Here is a 16,461-nt window from a genome sequence, read left to right as displayed (position 1 = left end):
GCTATGCTTTCCTCCACTGATGACAAAACTGGAAGCTATAAAGGCAGAGGTCCTGTACTCTTCTATGAGTGCCCTTGGCCTACACGTCACATGTGCTAAACCTATTGACTTGGTATTTGAAACCCACCTTCAGCCTATCCAAATCTGCCTTTGAAATCCTTTTTTCATGAAGATCCTCTGTCTGCAGAAGGAGTTCATGCTGTTGACAACTTATGTCACTAATTGTATTTACCTATCTATCTATGGTTTTCAACACAGAGTCTTACTATACAGTTCAGGCTGGCCTTGAGCTCACTAAGTAGCCCCGGCTAGCCTCCAACTGTGGCAGCCCTCCTGCCTCAGCCTCCAGAGTGCTGAGACAGCACTTATAGGTGTGGATTTCCACACCTGGTTTAATTGTTTATTTAACAGACTGTTTGCTTTGTATTCTGCAAAGTATGTGGGTGTATAAGGGAGGTTAGAGGGGTGCAGGAGAAAAAGTCTGAGAAGTAACATTTGGCTTTTGGTCCATTCTGGTACGAGTTCACTTCCTTCACTTGACACCCTTTAACAGTGAAGGATATGCTGGTTCGAGCCAAGTATATGTGTTGAATCGTATGAATTCTATTTCTCGCTGTCAGAATTAAATCAAATCCCCAAACTCCTCCAGTTTAATTACTTCATCCATGAAACAGGATGCTTATACTACACTGTGAACATGAGATGCGATTCTGTGTGTAGGACATACATAGAAGTTAGTAAATTTTAGCTGCTACTTTGTTTTTAAATCAGGAAAGAGCATACATGTATATTAGACTCCTAGCTGCTATTTTATCATTATAAAACTTATAGTAAATATTAATTCATATAATTAGGTAAAATGTGCTACAGTTTAAATTCTGTAAACCCCACCACCACCACATACTTTGTAAGCATTAGTAAACACTGGGTTGCTTTTTTCAAAAGACTAAGATATAATTTGCGTGCCATTCTGTTCATCAGGATTTAACTGCAGGGTTTTAGCCAAGTCAGCTGCCTGGACGCAGTGTGATGCAGAGGTCTGAGGGCCCTGGGAAAAGGAGTCACAGGGCTGGGAGAAGCTGAGACAGGGAGCACTTGTGTAACCCCCTGCTCTTCTGAACCCTGCCTTCTGAGCTGTAAAACACATGCGCCATGTGGAATGGCTTGATTTGGTTGTTTGCTCTTTTTTTTTTTTTTTAAACTTTTTATCGGTACCAGGGATCAATCTCACAACCGCCTGCTTGCAAGGCAGGTGCTTATGCCACTGAGCTAAATCCCCAGCTCCTTGATTTGGTTGTTTATGTAGTCTTTAAAATGCCTTATTGGGCCTAGGATTTAGCTCAGTGGCATAAACACCTGCCTGGCAAGCATGAGGTCATGAGTTTGACCCAGGGTACCAAAAAACAAGATAAAAAGCCTTACTGACCACCTTCGAAATTAAGGAGAATTCAGGAGAACTCGCTGTATGCTCAGTGAAACAGCGTGAAGCCTTATTCCTGTTATAGATGGGTCTGAAACTGTCTTCATTTTGGGTGACAGCTAGTATCAGTAAATGCTTAGGAGCACTTGACACACTTCTTTTGTGTTTGTTAGGTAAAGTTTAATTTGAATGTATTGACTGGGGATTTTAGGGTTACAATTGAGGTGAAAAGCTGAATTGTTAGCGAGTTACAGCTCTAATTTCATCTTCTGGAATCTACCTCACCATCATTCTTTGTAGTGAGATGTAAATAAGGCAGTAAGATATCCAGGCTTATCTGGTAAGAAAGTATTTATGTCACAGGGATTTTTCTTTCCTTAGCTTAATACTAGTTTAAAAAAAAAGGAGTATGTTTTTTGAGGTTTTAAATTTGCCTAGCAATTACTAGCAAAGATAGAAAGGATAGTGAGCTAATGGCCAGAATTCAACAAGAATAATGGTTTTCTTTATTTTCAAGAGGGCTAAAATTTCTCTTATCTTTGTACTTGCTATTCTTTTGCCATTGTAAAAACTCAGTAGGTGTTACGAGGCGATCCCCAAATCCAAAATACTCTGAAAAGCTTTCTTCTGTTACTACTCCTAGAGTTTCTCATTCACATCTTATTTCATCTTTTGTTCTCCCATTTAGAAAACTTGAGTTTTGTATATTCCGAGGCTTAGATATGGACCTGCTTGGAATATTGGTTTTCTTTGATTGAAAAATACTCATAGAATTTTGTCTTTCTTACAGTTCTTTATTTTGATGTCAACACTATGAACATTTTGTGATTTTGGAGATTCTCTTCACAATCAGGTGTGACTGCTTAATGAATGTTTATGTTGTATAGTACCTTGTGTGTATTCATAAATAATTAGATGAGGGTCACTTGGGCAGGAAGAAGCGTCCACACAGCTCTCAGAGGAGTCCGGAGGTGTTTTGTCTTGCTTACCACCTGACCCTGATTTTATGCCTGTCATTGATAGAGGGGCACAAAATGTCACGTACTATATGTCCAGTACAGTTCTTGTTCTCTAAAATCAAAGAATGGATTTTAGGAACAATGGAGGTTAAGAATGGAATATATTTATGGAGAGAAAGAAAGCTGTCTGAGAGAGAGAGAAGGGGTTCCAAGCAGGTTGCCAGGCTGTCTTTTTTAGAGACTTTTATAGGCTAAAATCATGAGGTGAGATGGGTGGGTCCAAGATGAGGAAAAAGGGGAACTCACAAGGTAGACATAAGGCAGGACAGAACTGTGGTCAACCAAGATTAATTGCTCAGGTAAAATTAATTAAATCAGGAACAAATGGGGAAGGTTAGCAGGCATGCTTAACAGCAGTGACCCTTCCTGTAGGGGTTGAGGTGCTGACTCCTGACTTTCTCAGGGTGATAAAGAACTATTTGGACAGTGGATCCTTAGGATGTGGTTGTATTTGCTTTCCTTTTTTGTCTTAAGATCTGGCCCACAGCAGGAGGTGTTTGTATCTCCAAGGCTGCAAGGCATCTGCTCTGGCTCCTTTGACGATTCGGTCCTGTCTAACTGCCTGTACTATTTCTCACTCAGCTGCCTGAAACATCATGATGAGACTGGTCCAGAAGCAGAACCTGAGCCACAGGGAAAGGGTCTTGACAGCCACTTGCATGTGCTGGAATCATTTTTTTTTTTTTATGAGGTGGAGTCAGTTTTTAGTGGTTTTTGCATGCAACTGTTGGATAACAAAATAGCATTCTCATAATAGGATGGCTTTGCTTTGCTTCATTTGGGGAGAATACAGAAATAGAAAAATGACTACATTTTATTGAGGCTTTTCTGATTTTTTGATTGTTTCTAAATTTGACACTTGAGAATAGAGGTTCTCTGAAGACCATGGATATGCTATTTGTGATATGTATTTACTAGGAACGAAGTGTGATTTGTTTAAAAATTGCAGTCCAGACACATTAACACTCACCTGTAATCCCAGACATATTAACACTCACCTGTAATCCCAGCATTCTGGAAGGCTGAGGCAGGAAGATCACAAAGTAGAGCCCAGCCTAGACAATTCGGCAATTTAAAGAGATTCCATGTCAAAATAAAAAAATGTAAAAGGATTAGGAATATACCTCTGTGCAAAGATACTGGGTGCAATCCTCAGTACCCAAAATAATTTTTTTGTGTGAAATCTGGCCAGCATAGTGGTGCTTGTTTATAATCCCAGCTATTTGGGAGGTCGAAGCAGAAAGATCACAATTTAGAGCCTAGCCTGGGCTTTAAAATGAAAAATTAAAATAGACTGCGGTGTAGCTCCATGCGGGGTCCTGGGTTCAATATTCAGAATTACAAATATGTATGTGTAAAAAGATCCAGAAGGACTTCTGAAAATTATTTTACTGGTAGCTTTATTTTTGAATAAAAGAAGTATAAATTGCGATGTAACTAAGGAGAAGTGTAGCTATTGTCATTGAATCCTCTTTTTTAAGTGAAAGAGTTGATGCTAGAAAACCACAACTCGGGTACAAAGTAGATACATTGGCGAGGCATCTTCTAACAACACTGGAGGAACTTTCTTAATTTCTAGAATTAATGTTACTTTTTTATTTTTATTGTCTTTTTTTTTTTATCAGTACTGGGGATCGAACTCACGACCACGCACTTGCAAGGCAGGCGCTTATGCCGCTGAGCTAAATCCCCAGCCCCTTTTGATTTTTATTGTAATAGAGATTAAGAAGGTACTGTATTACTATCCTCAAATAACCCCAGTAAACCTATAGTGGAAGGAAATAGTCACTTTGCTTTTGACTCTTGCACACCCTGAAAACCACTAGTTTAGCCTGTCCCTCTCAATTTACATGACCATGAGGAAACTGAAACCTAGGGAAGTTAAATGACCTGCCCTGGGACAGACAGCTAGCTTGTTCCTGCTCAAACTGGGGCCCTTGCTGGGTACCCTGAATGCCTTGTTTTTTACTGCCTGTCTGGTGCACTGGGCTCTCCTAGCACTGTAGCAGCAAAGGGTGGTGACTGACTCATAACCTCCTTCTCAGGTAATTCTCAAGCTCTTGGCCTTTTCCTCCAGTGCCTTCGCTTGGTGTGAAGTAGACAGCTGCCCTGAATTCAGGTGTAAACAACCTTTGGAGGATCATGGTCTCTGTCAGTAAGGCATGAGGGTGGTAAAAGTCTGGCCAGAGAGTAAAGGGCTGTAAGTAGACGTGACTGTGAACAGCTACTGAAGCTGGGGAGGGTTTTACTTTAGTTGCTACTTTGAGATCCGAGAAAATGTCTAAGAAAAAAAAGAAAAAGAATCAGTACGGGAACAAATTTTTTCTGATTATCAGGTTTTAAAGAGCATGCTTTTTATTGGAAGCACAGCCATACATTTAATTATGTAAGGGGGAGGGGGAATTTTTTCTTCCTGGACTATAAAAGTGAAATATATTTTAAGAAACAGTTTAGGGTGGCAAAAATGGAAGCCACAAATCAAGTGTGGAGAAGCCCTGTTTATGAAAATGCATGCATGACTGGCTAAAATGGGGGACCACTTGGATTTAGAAATGTTGATAATCTGGTCACTGTAGCTAGTAGTACAATTTGTTTGAAGGTGTGAGTCAGAAGGTTTTTAAAAATATTTGTCTAGGAAGTTGTATGGAATCCTAAAAAGACTTAATTATTTGAAGTAGTCATCTTTTGTTTAAAATTAAACTATTCTTACAACCTTTGATTGTTCTAAAAGTGTATTGTGCCCTTCTATTCTAATGCCTTAAATGTCTTTATGAGTTTAATCCACACCACCTCTAGCTGCTATTTGATACTGTTTTCCTGGTTTTTTTCTTGGTTTATAAGTGTTCTTCTTACCCAGGAAAATTACCTATTGTTACACTGAATGTGCCCTCCCAGGGCAGGAAGGCGAAGTGCTCTGTGCCGTTCTAATTCTTGTTTGCCCCTGGGCGGTTACCAGCAGGGAGTGAGGCATTCTGGGAAGAGGTTTCTTTACCTTTCACAACAGGTGTCTTTGTCAGCGCCCTCATTCAGATAGCAGCGTGGAAGCACTGAGTCACCATCGCGAAGGAAAATATGAAAGCAGCAATTGCTTTCATTTCTAGACAGCAGTGCTGCAAGATAGATCTGAAATCTTCTGATGCTAATGAATTTATGAAGAGGTTCACAGTCTCTGTTAAAGTACTACTGAAAAGATAAAAAAGAATTTAAAAGGTATGAACTGCCTGGATGCCTTACAATGCCTTGACTTCTGATTATCATTTAATTTTTACACAGTCAGCATTAAGAGCAGTGAGCTGGGAAAAGTTTTTTTTAAATATAATAATGCTTTAAACACAAAGCACTATTATTTTTGTGGGGGAAAATGAAGTAAAAATGCTTTATTGGCTCCAGCAAGGGTCAAACATAATTTGAAGCTATTTTAATCTTGGATTTATTTATAATATCGCAATTTTTTGTTTAAGCCTATTAAATTTACTTGTTTCCTAGCAATGGGATGTTTTTGTTCCCATCCATGTGCAAGTGCTTTGAATGCTCTGGAAGCTGCAAAACTCTCCTATTTAAATGGCACAAAGTACTAGTTAAGTATTCATGTTAATCTATGGAAAATGAAGATACTGTGGGAAAACAGACAGAATTCATTCTGAGTTTTACTTGTATTTTGAAAAGCAAACATTTAGACAACACAATCCTGTTACTGGTAATGAAGACTAAAATTTTAGTTAGTAGATATATTTCATTTGATTTTAAACAGGCATCACCAGGTTTAATTCTGATACAAGAAGTACTTCTCATAGTATGCAGTGTCATCTATGTAAAGCAGGGCAGGTCTTTGGCTTACCTAGAAATATTGAATAAATAACTTTTAGAGGAAATTTGTTTGTCTTCCCTCCATTTTTATTTGCTTAATATTTTTTCCATGCAACTAGTATGTGTTATATACTGACAGTTAAGGCAATTTTGTAATAATAATTGTGGGTAGTTTTCAGACTTTTTATCTGGAAACACAGAGGTTCATCTATGGTCTCCAGCTGTATGTTAAAAAAATTCTGTTGGCTAAGGCATTAACAGACAGTTCATGTATGCCTACTGCTTAAAAGAATTTATAATTAAAAGAAACCCTCAACCTTGAAAATAGGAGACCATTTATCTATGAGAAAAAAGTTTATAAATGAGACCCGTGTTAACTTTCTAACAACAGAAAACTTAAGTCCAATGTAAAATATTTGTGGTTTCTCTTTTTAGAGGAAGAAAGGAAAATGATTGTTAATTGGTAATGTCAAATCTTCCATTTTATATTTTGGTGCTTTTTTAAGACAAACAGAGGGTGAAATAATCTTTTTTCATGCTTTAAGAGAAAAATGTTAATACACAAAGAAGCGTATAAATTCTGAGAAGTTAAAATAGTTGTCATCTTTATTTTCTAACTGTATGAAGAAGAAAAAAACTAAGAGTTATGAAAAAAGTATTTTTCCTTCAAGAATTTTCATATAAATAGTGCTGAAGACCATGAACCATTACAAACATTTTTATTTACCATGAACATAAATCAACTTTTTGTTTTTTGATGTAGGATATTTCTGTGTAGAAAATTTCTTTTTCTGTTTTAAAGTTGAATATCTCCAAAAGCTAAATTTTTCCATCTGCTGTGCTAAGAATGCAGAAGGTGTTTATAGGGTGTACTTCCTACAAAGATAAGAAAGCTCCTTCAGTTTTCTATTGGGGGTGAATTGCCTGTGATAGCAGCTGCTTTTTTTCCCTCCCCTCTCTTTCTCTTTCTGGATGTTGGATTCGCAGCCCCCTTTGAACTCAGGTGGGTGTACGCACTGGCACTGAGCTGCGGTAGGATTTTTCCTTGGATAGTCTGTCTGGTGTGGAAGCGGGGGCAGCAGCTGCTGCTGTGGAAAGGCCAGCTGGCAAGATGATGGAAGAAATCTCCATTATGGTTGCCTATGACGCCCATGTTTTCAGCCAGCTGCACGACGAAGACTTCCTCACTAGTCTGGTGGCCATCAGCAAGCCCAGGTCTCTGGTAGGTGGCACCTTGCACACTTCGCTGGGGCTGTTCTTTCTCTAGCACGCTTGTAGCAATTGAGGCATAGCTTCCCGAGAATTAAAATAAAAGTATGGTTGTGGACTTTGTGGTACAGCCAGGTCTACAGGTTTTCAAAGATTTATTTACATAGTTAAACATTGTTACACATCAGCAGTACATTTCAGATGTTAGACTAATGCTTTCCTGTGTAGTAAGGTGGAGAGAGCTTTAGGTGATCAAATAGCACTTTGTCCCAAGTCTTTGCCTTGTATGCGCGTATAGATTATTTGGTGAGACTATCTTCATTTACATATATATAGTTTAGTCTCTGAAGTGGAAGATATCTTTCAGTAGTCCATAACCTCTTTGCAAATTGAGTTAACTAAAAATCAAATAGTTTTCAGTAACTACCACACTGCTAAAAAGAACTACTTTACAAATGCTTTGGTACTGTTTTAGTTTTGATTTAATACTTGTAAAAACCCTTTCACCCTTCTGTAGGGCTTTTGTGTGTGTGCTGGCATTAATAGAGAAAATAAGTGCTCACAAGTGTTTGTTCAGTTTCTTTTTTGTAGATATTGTTCTTACAGAACCCACTGAGTTAAAGGTAGTGATCTGTACCTGTTAGGAAAGTTACTATAGTTTGAATACTCTCTTGTTCATTATATTTAATAGTTCTCGATGAAAGAACTCATTCATTGCACGGTGTAATATTATGTCATAAAAATTTAAACTTATCAGTATGAAACTATATTTCTTTATTTTAAGGCACTGGAATTTATAAAACTAGTATGACAGTTTTTTCAAGCAATAAATTGCAATGAAGTGTTCAGTCCGTAGTTTGATTCATAAGATGAAAGAATTATATCAACTAGATGCAATCTGTTAACCTGTTTTGCTACAGATTTGAAACTATCTATAAGATGGACAGGGGAAATCTAATCACTAATCATTTAAAAAGATTAAGAGAATTAACTTTTGTGTAAAATAATGATATAGAGGAAAGGAACTCCCAACCTGCTAGATGTCCCGTATGAGTTTGTGTTCTCTAAAATTGAAGAATGGATCCTAGGAACCCTGGAGATTAAGAGTAGAATACATTAATTAGAGAAAGAAAGCTTCTGTCAGAGAGAGACATAGAGATGTTGAGCTGGTTGCTGAGGACTCTGCCTTTTCAAGAGATTTTTACAGAGCAAAACCATGAGGTGAGACAGGTCCAAGGTGGGGAAAAATGGGAAACCACAAGGGGGGCATGAGATGGGACAAAACTCTGGTCACCCAATAAGATTATGAGCATAATTGCTCAGGTAATGTTGATGAAATGGGGAAGCAAGTCCTGCAGCAAGCAGACAGGAAGCAGGACCGGGGCTTTTCCTGGAGACGGTGGCTCTGTGGCCCTTGCTGGCTTTCCCAGGGTGCTGGAGACTATGGAGAATCTCCCATCACTGTGTTCATCCGAAGGCAAGTGTGTGGGAGCATTGGTTTCAGCTTCTGTCTTGAAGTCTGGACCTCTGCACATGCGTCTCCCGCAGTTGCAGTGGATCCTGTCTTCCACACAGGCCCCTTTGAGAACCTGGCCCTGACTGACTGCCTACAATATCTCTGCCTCACTTAGCTATCTATTACAGTAATATTATGATTGTTTCTTGAAATGGTGACTTAGAGATGCATTTATAGATGAAATGTTGGCGAAAAGAAGGACCTAGTAGAGGTTTGGTAGTGCTGTATTGCGTATTGAAGTGAGAAGATAAGGGATTCATTATATTCTCCCCCATATTTTTTTTCTTAGTACTGGGGATCAAACTTAGAGATACTGTAATACTGAGTTGTACTTCCAGCCCTTTTATTTTTTTAAAATTTGAGACATGGTCTCCCTAACTTGACTGGGTTGGCATTGAACTTAAGGTCCTCCTGTCTCATCTTCCCAGAGTAAGTGGGATTACATGCATGTGCCACCAAACGCAGCTTGTGTACCAGACTCTTCAGTAGTCTTAACAGTGGTGCTGATGCGTGGTGCAGCAAGCTGTTTGTACCACCGAAAGCTCTGAAAGTTTCACTATCAGTGGTCTGGGTGTTGAAGTGTTAAGTTATATAATTTCTGAAGAAATTTCTTTACCAGATTTGAAATTTAAAATAGTCTTTTCAGGGTAATAATTGGTTTTTGTTCATCTGAAAAACAAAATGCTCTAAGACAAAATATTTATCATTTACCTTATTTATTTATTTATTTTTGAGACAAAGTCTCACTGCGTAGCCCAGGCTGGCCACAAATTCTCCTGACTCAGCCTCCTGAATGCTGTGATTACAGGCATGCATCACCATGCCCAGCCTTGTCATTTACTTTTGGTTTTATACTGAATTCCATGCAGGCTGTTACACACACAAGACTGGCAGGAAATTTTGATTTAACAGTACCCATATTGCTATATGTTATATATTCAAGATTTGCCCCCATTTATTCTTTTTTCCCCATTTATTCTATTTAATTGTTTAAAGGATAATAATGAACCACTGATAAGTTCAGAAGTCTTTCCATTCACACTTTGAGAAATACAGCTACACCCCTGTAATCCCTTAAAAATGAAAAAATAAATAATATACAACTAAGTATGGTAGCACACACCTGTAATCTTGGTATTCAGGAGATTGAAGCGGGATCATGAGTTCCAGACCAGCCTAGATTATATGATGAGACATTTTCTTAAAGAACTTTTTTAGCCAGGCATTGATGGTACACACCTTTAATCCCAGCACTCAGGAGGCTGAGGCAAGAGGACTCTCATGAAACCAGCCTAAACTACCTAGTGAGATCCTGTCTCAAAAAGTGAGGGGAAAAAAAAGAATGAATTTTTTTTTAACCGCCCCACACCTATACAAAATGATCTTTACATTCTTCTAGCAACAGTCACACAAGAAGCACCTGAGAACAATTGAGGGCCTAAAATATCTGAAGTTACCTGTCATATATATGTCAACTTATATTGTGCTGAATTATTTCAGCTTTTTCATCTATAAAGTACCTATGAAGGCAACATTGCTTTCACATATATGTTACTAAGGGCCAGTCGATAGTATTACAGATGTTTTTGAGCAGATACAATGGTCTGGTTGCAAGCCGCCCTTCAAACACCTACACAATATAGTAAGAGAGAGGCAAAATGAATATTTATGAAGGGATTATTAGCTATTTTAGAGTAGGACTAATTGGAGAATAAATATCACTAATTGAGCATTGTGAAAGAAGCCCCCCAAAGCTATTCAGGCTCTGAGGTTCAGTGTTGAGGGCTTACAGCATGCGTTCCAGCCAGAGGAAGAAGGTGGGGCCCTCCTGAACATGGGCAGAGCTTGTGAAGAGAGTGGGAGATTAGTAACTGTTGGGGGCTTTGACATTACCTGATCAGTTTTGAGTCAGCTACTTTCGAGGAAATTACGTGGTTTCTCTAAGCCTCAGTTTCCTCTTCTGAGAAATAAGGAATATAACAGTACTTGCTAACTGGATTACTATGAGGATTAAATAAGAGCGTGTGTAAAGTACTTAGCACAGTCCACGGTGTTGCCATTTGTCTTCTCTTCTAATAAAAGAAGGACTTTCTGTTCAAGGAGGTCTGCAGGAAGGAGTGGGTCGAGCAGATAAGGCTTCATAGGCATTTAGCAGAAGGAGAGGGTGGAGAAAAAATAGACCAGTCAAGTTATCCTGATGAATTAGTCTACTTGACAAGGGAATCACTGTGAGGGGTCAGTCTATAGGAAACTTGGAGCGTTCTGCCCTGAAGATGGTGCAAAATACTTTAGGCTTGAACTCACCAGGATGAGTAGGAACCAATAGGAGGGAGTGTGCCTCAGCCAAACCATCTGCTGAGCAGATGGATCAGTTACATTTGCATTAATCTGGCAGTCATGGGCAGGTGAGGAGCATACTGGTCATGAGGGAAAATTTCTAACAGGCATTAGAACAATGGAGGTGGAAAGAATTGCCAAGTGTCTGACCTTAGACACTTGACAGTTGCCAGTGAGAGTGAAGAAGTCTTTCTGTACATGTTGGTTAGTTATAGCAATGGAGTCATAGTACTTAGGAAGAAACAATTCTACAGTACATGGGAAAAGTAAATGATTGGCATACATTAAAAATTACTGTAAAGCTTCTCTGCTTACAAAGACAGAAAGATTGTTGCAGTAGTCATGTGAATGGGAAAGTTAGCTAGCAAGAATTCAATGGAGAAGAGATGATCCTTTTTGACTTTCCCCTGTTCTGCGTCTAGAAATTTGAAGTCTCGGTATCTCTGCAAAAGACTTGATCAGTGGTTAGAGCATTGTCCTTTAAGGAAAGCTGCTTAACCAGATAACACATGGCTATACTACCTTGGCAGTGGATTGACATTTTTAACTGACAGATACTAAAATAGCACCACTGTGCCAACAAAGGAAAGGAGCTCTTTCTCAGAGATATTGTGTGTGTGCTCTATAAATGGGAGGTGAGGGTAAGTGTTTTGCAGTTACTTCCTCCTTTTCTGTCTGGCATGTAAGAAATTCCATCAAGCAAATCAAATTAAAAATTAAGAGTCATTCCATATGCTAGAGATGGAGAAAACAATAGCATTAGTACAGATATTTTTAAATTATCACTAGATACACATTGCAAATATTTTGGCACTATTTTATCAATTCATTTTAGGCCAAGGAACCAAATTTCCCTCATTTGGCTTATCAATTCTGATGCGTTATGATTCTTATGATTGCAAGCAATAAAATTTGGTGTAATCTTAAATAAAAAGAATTTATCATGTGGACCCAGGGCATGTTCCTTTTAGTGCCGGGGGTTTTCGCTTTCAAGGGCTTCAGCTGGGAAGCAAATATGGCTCTGATGCTAGTAGATATTCTCTTCCCATTCTCTTGTCATCAGTTCAGTTCTCTTCTTGCACTTCCTTTATTTACCTCTCTTTCCCTGAGTTCTTGGCTTCCTCCTCCTTATGGCAGAATATTGTTGCCACACACCATCCATCCAGATTTACTGTTCTGCTTGAAAGCAGAGTTATGTGGCCACCCTAGAATCACAACTCAATTCCCTTGGAGAAAATTCCACTGAATCATGATAGGTGAGTTATGATGGTGTAGTGTGCAGCTGTGGGTCAGCTCCTGTCTCACCCCAATTAGCTCTGCAAGTGCATGCAGGTTGACCCCTTGGGTCTGTATTACTCTCGTATGTAATATTGAATCACGTTAGTGCTTACTGGGTAAGATCGTTGGGAGAATTAAATCAGTTAGTGATGCCTCACATATTGAAGAATGAAAATATTAGTCATTATTTTAACTGATGTTTCCTTTTCAGAAGCCGCCATGGGGGAAGCACTCTAAATCTAACCCTAATCCTAGCCCTAGTTAAAATCTTGAAATAAAAGATTAACTTTGAACAAGACTTTATAATAAGCTCACCATCCAAATAAAAAAATGTTATTTTGCTGTTATAATCTAAAATTATTTTACTGCCATAGAACTACACTTCAGATGTTGAGAAATAGTCCCTACTTGATAGTAGAATGGGGTTTACTTGTGAGTCTATTCAAAATGTCATATTATTAGAACAGGGGCTGGGGATTTAGCTCAGCAGCATAAGCACCTGCCTGGCAAGCAGGCGGTCGTGAGTTCGATCCCCGGGACCGGAAGAAAGAAAAAAAAATATTATTAGAACAGTTGATGTGAAATGTTTAGTAAATTAATCTTAATTAATGTTTCATAAAATTACAGCCAATCTACAATAGTTGAAAATATTACTTTAGAGCTTTTGTATTATTATTATTATTTTGTTTTAGCCACCCACATTTGTATTTAATTTAATAATAAACCAAAAACATTTACTGATCTGCTACTCTATTGTGTTGTGATCTTGGCACTGGAAATCTAGGTAAACAGAAAATATGTAACTTTGAGAATTTATAATAGGGAAAGATAAGATAAACATAGCCTGGGATATCACTTAATGAGGTAATGATAAATGCTATGCAGAAAATTAAAATGAACCGCTACATTCTAATCAAGTGATTAACTGGAGGCTTTATAGTGGGTAATCAGTGAGAGCCTTGCTGATGCCATTTAAGATCTCGATGACACCTTTGGAAACATTGTATCTTAGACAGAGGAAACCTCTGAGAGCCCCCAAAGAGGGCAGAGCTAGATAGATACCTTAGCAGAACAGGGGAGACAATGTGGCCAGAGCACCATGAACCAGGGTCAGAGTGATAAAAAATAAGATTAGGAAGAAATTGGAAGCCAGGCTATCATATAGGGCTTTGTAAACCAGATAAAGTATTTCAAGCTTTATTATTTATATGGTGTAATTATATTGTAAAAATCTGGTGAATCAGATATAGGTATGATTAGTAGAAATCCAAAACAGTGATTAAATAACAAGAAAGCAGTGCTACATCAGAAATTCACTGTAGTGCGCAAACTCAATAGGAAATCAAATTGTCTTAAAATTTAATATACATAACTCAAAGGTTGGATATAAATACAATTCTCCCAAAAAATCCCAAAGTTACCCCTGAGGAATGTAATGTCCACAGTAGGATTTCTAGCAGACTGATATATTGCTAAAGCCCTCTCATTTCTTTCTTTTAAAATTCTCCTCTTTTAAAATTAAATTGATTTTTTTGAACTGTTAAAAAGAACATGAAGTTTGTACATATTGGTGGAGTACCACATGATGTTTGAATACATATATACATTGTATAATGTTTAAACTAGGTAAGACATACCTAGCTCCACAAACACAATTTTCTTTGTGATAAAAATACTTTTTTTCTTATAGCTTTTTAAAACATATATTACATTATTGTTCTCTATGGTCATGTTGCTATACAAGAGGAACCCAGCACCTCTTTCTCCTAACTGTAATTTGGGGTTCAGTGATCAGCTTTCTCCTCGCCTCCCTGCTCTAGTGAATACCATTCTCCAGCAGCTTTTATGAGCTCAACCTTTTAGATTCCGCGTGTGGAAATCATGCATTGCTTATCTTTTTTTACCTGGCTTGTTTCATTTAGCTTAACAGTTGCCAGTTCCAGTCTTGTCATGCAACTGACGGGAATTTTTTTTCTTTTTTTTTAAAGAGGGTTGGGTAGTATTCCATTTTATGTTTATTCTGCATTTTCTTTATCCATTCATTAGTTGATTGATGCTTAGATTAACCTGTTTCTAGCTGTTGTAAATAGTGCTGCCCTGAACGTGAATAGTATCTCTCTTCTTTAACAAAAAGGTTAACACTTCTGAAACTCGTGATTGATTAATCTCATGCCCATCATCTCCGTGAGAGCAGAGCTGGTTTTATTTACCATTATTTGTCCTCCAGAGCTTTGTGTGTATGGTACACACTATATGAATAGTATTAGGAGATAATGAAGTACTAAACAAGTGTAATCATTTTGATCTACTGCATATTGTGACAGGTTCATAAGTAGACATGTATACTCATAAAAATAGTTATTTTAAAATCCTTTTGTCCTTACACCTATACATTAAAATCTTACAAAACAGTGTAGTATCAGGTTAGAGTCTACCTGAGTATTTAGCTCTTAACTGTTGGGTTAAAAAAAAAAAAAAAGCAATGGGATAGTTATTTCTATTGTATCTTAATTTATTCTATGGTTCATTTAAGATGGCTACCTCTTACTCTTATAACACAGTGTTAATCTTCGAGAGATCTTCAAAGAGATGACAGTCTGATTTGAAAGACAGCTGTGCAAATAGTCGTTAGGAGCCAGTGATGTGGGCTGTACAGGAGATGTGGATGGCATTCCCTCTCCTAGGTGCTCCTGCTACACCTGCAGCATCTTAGGCCCCACCGCAGTGGGATATTCTGTCTGCCTTTTCAAGTTAGCATTGAGGTTCACTTCCCTTGCAGGTTTTTATTTCCCCACTCTGCCCACCAGAGCACCTGGCACACAAGTGTCAGAAGGCAGCAAGATTCTAATGAATGAAGGAGGGCATAATGGAGGAGTGATGGAGACCACCTTGAGCAAGCTGCAAATCCATGAGTTGGCTTTCTGTATTGAAGGTCTGAGTCTGTCCAAGGCCTATGTGCCGTGCCTGATGAGCCAGCAATTGGCATGCAGAAACAACTCCCTATGCCAGTGGTCTCAGTAGAGGTCTCTGTGACCCATGACTGTGACATCTCAGAAAGCAAGATAGCATTCAGCTGGGAATTCTCTTGACTCTTGCACAAAATTTTATAGAAGTAAATATTAACCAATGGGAAAAATAAGTTTGCCACTAATCAATGGCATAATGCCTTGTGTCTTCTAGACCTTGCTTGCATCAGTGCCCTCCACTCCTGTTCCCAGGGTTTCCCTACACAACCCCTGGAAAAGCTGTGTGCATTCAATGCAGAGAGAAATTCAGATTCTTGGTCTTAGCCTAATGAGAGCGCTGACCCTCTGGACTCCCTAGACCCCCTTTGCATTCTAAATTATTGCCTCTGTGTCTTTTACCCTTTGTCATACGCTGCCCAGGTGATTTGGGAATGAATCACATATTTTCATAGGTGGACATTTTAAAAAAGTTTTATTTTTAAACTCTTACAGTTTAACTTTTTGAGTAATACAATGATGTAGTTTCAGAATTTCAACGAATAAGGCCGGGGATTTAGCTCAGTGGCATAAGTGTCTGCCTGGCAAGTGCAAGGTCATGAGTTCGATCCCCAGTTCCACAAAAAAAAAAAAAAAAAAAGAATTTCAACAAATATAAAATGGTATCCAGTAGTTTCCCAGCCATTCCTATTACTACAATAGTGTTACTAAGTATTTTAGATATCTTTCCAGAAATACTTTTATACAACTACTAAGCAAATTTGTATGCGTCCACCCCTGTCTTTTACAGCACTGTTTTGTTTTGTGCTGGGATTGAACCCATAACCTCAGCATGTTAAGTATGTATTATGCCCATTAGGCTGCACCCTAGCCTTCTCTTCTTACAGAACTTTTGGTATCCCATTCTTTTCC

The 16,461-nt window shown here is 38.3% G+C and overlaps 1 protein-coding gene across 13 annotated transcripts in view; it reads left to right on the top strand.

Moving 5' to 3' along the window:
* The window catches only part of Rabgap1l (RAB GTPase activating protein 1 like), a 718,519-nt gene that overhangs the window by 619,892 nt on the left and 82,166 nt on the right, over positions 1 to 16,461 (top strand). Inside the window, exons 1-2 of one of the 13 annotated variants that reach the window (XM_063240015.1) lie at positions 4,172 to 4,484; positions 7,234 to 7,468. The exons of 7 other annotated variants lie outside the window; for them this stretch is intronic. In XM_063240015.1, coding sequence (XP_063096085.1) covers positions 7,358 to 7,468 — 111 coding nt within the window. In that variant the 5' untranslated portion in view covers positions 4,172 to 4,484; positions 7,234 to 7,357. Of the gene's footprint in view, positions 1 to 4,171; positions 4,485 to 4,505; positions 5,650 to 7,094; positions 7,469 to 16,461 lie in introns of those variants that run through there. 5 more of the 13 variants (XM_063240019.1, XM_023567149.2, XM_063240017.1 and 2 more) reach the window with 5 other exon arrangements.

The sequence above is a fragment of the Cavia porcellus genome, unplaced genomic scaffold (genome assembly GCF_034190915.1).
Source record: "Cavia porcellus strain 051 isolate PalLab524CR breed Dunkin Hartley unplaced genomic scaffold, mCavPor4.1 scaffold_29, whole genome shotgun sequence".
NCBI lineage: Eukaryota > Metazoa > Chordata > Mammalia > Rodentia > Caviidae > Cavia > Cavia porcellus.
The sequence above is the reverse complement of the archived record's forward strand: the minus strand, read 5'-3'. Positions and strand labels throughout refer to the sequence as shown.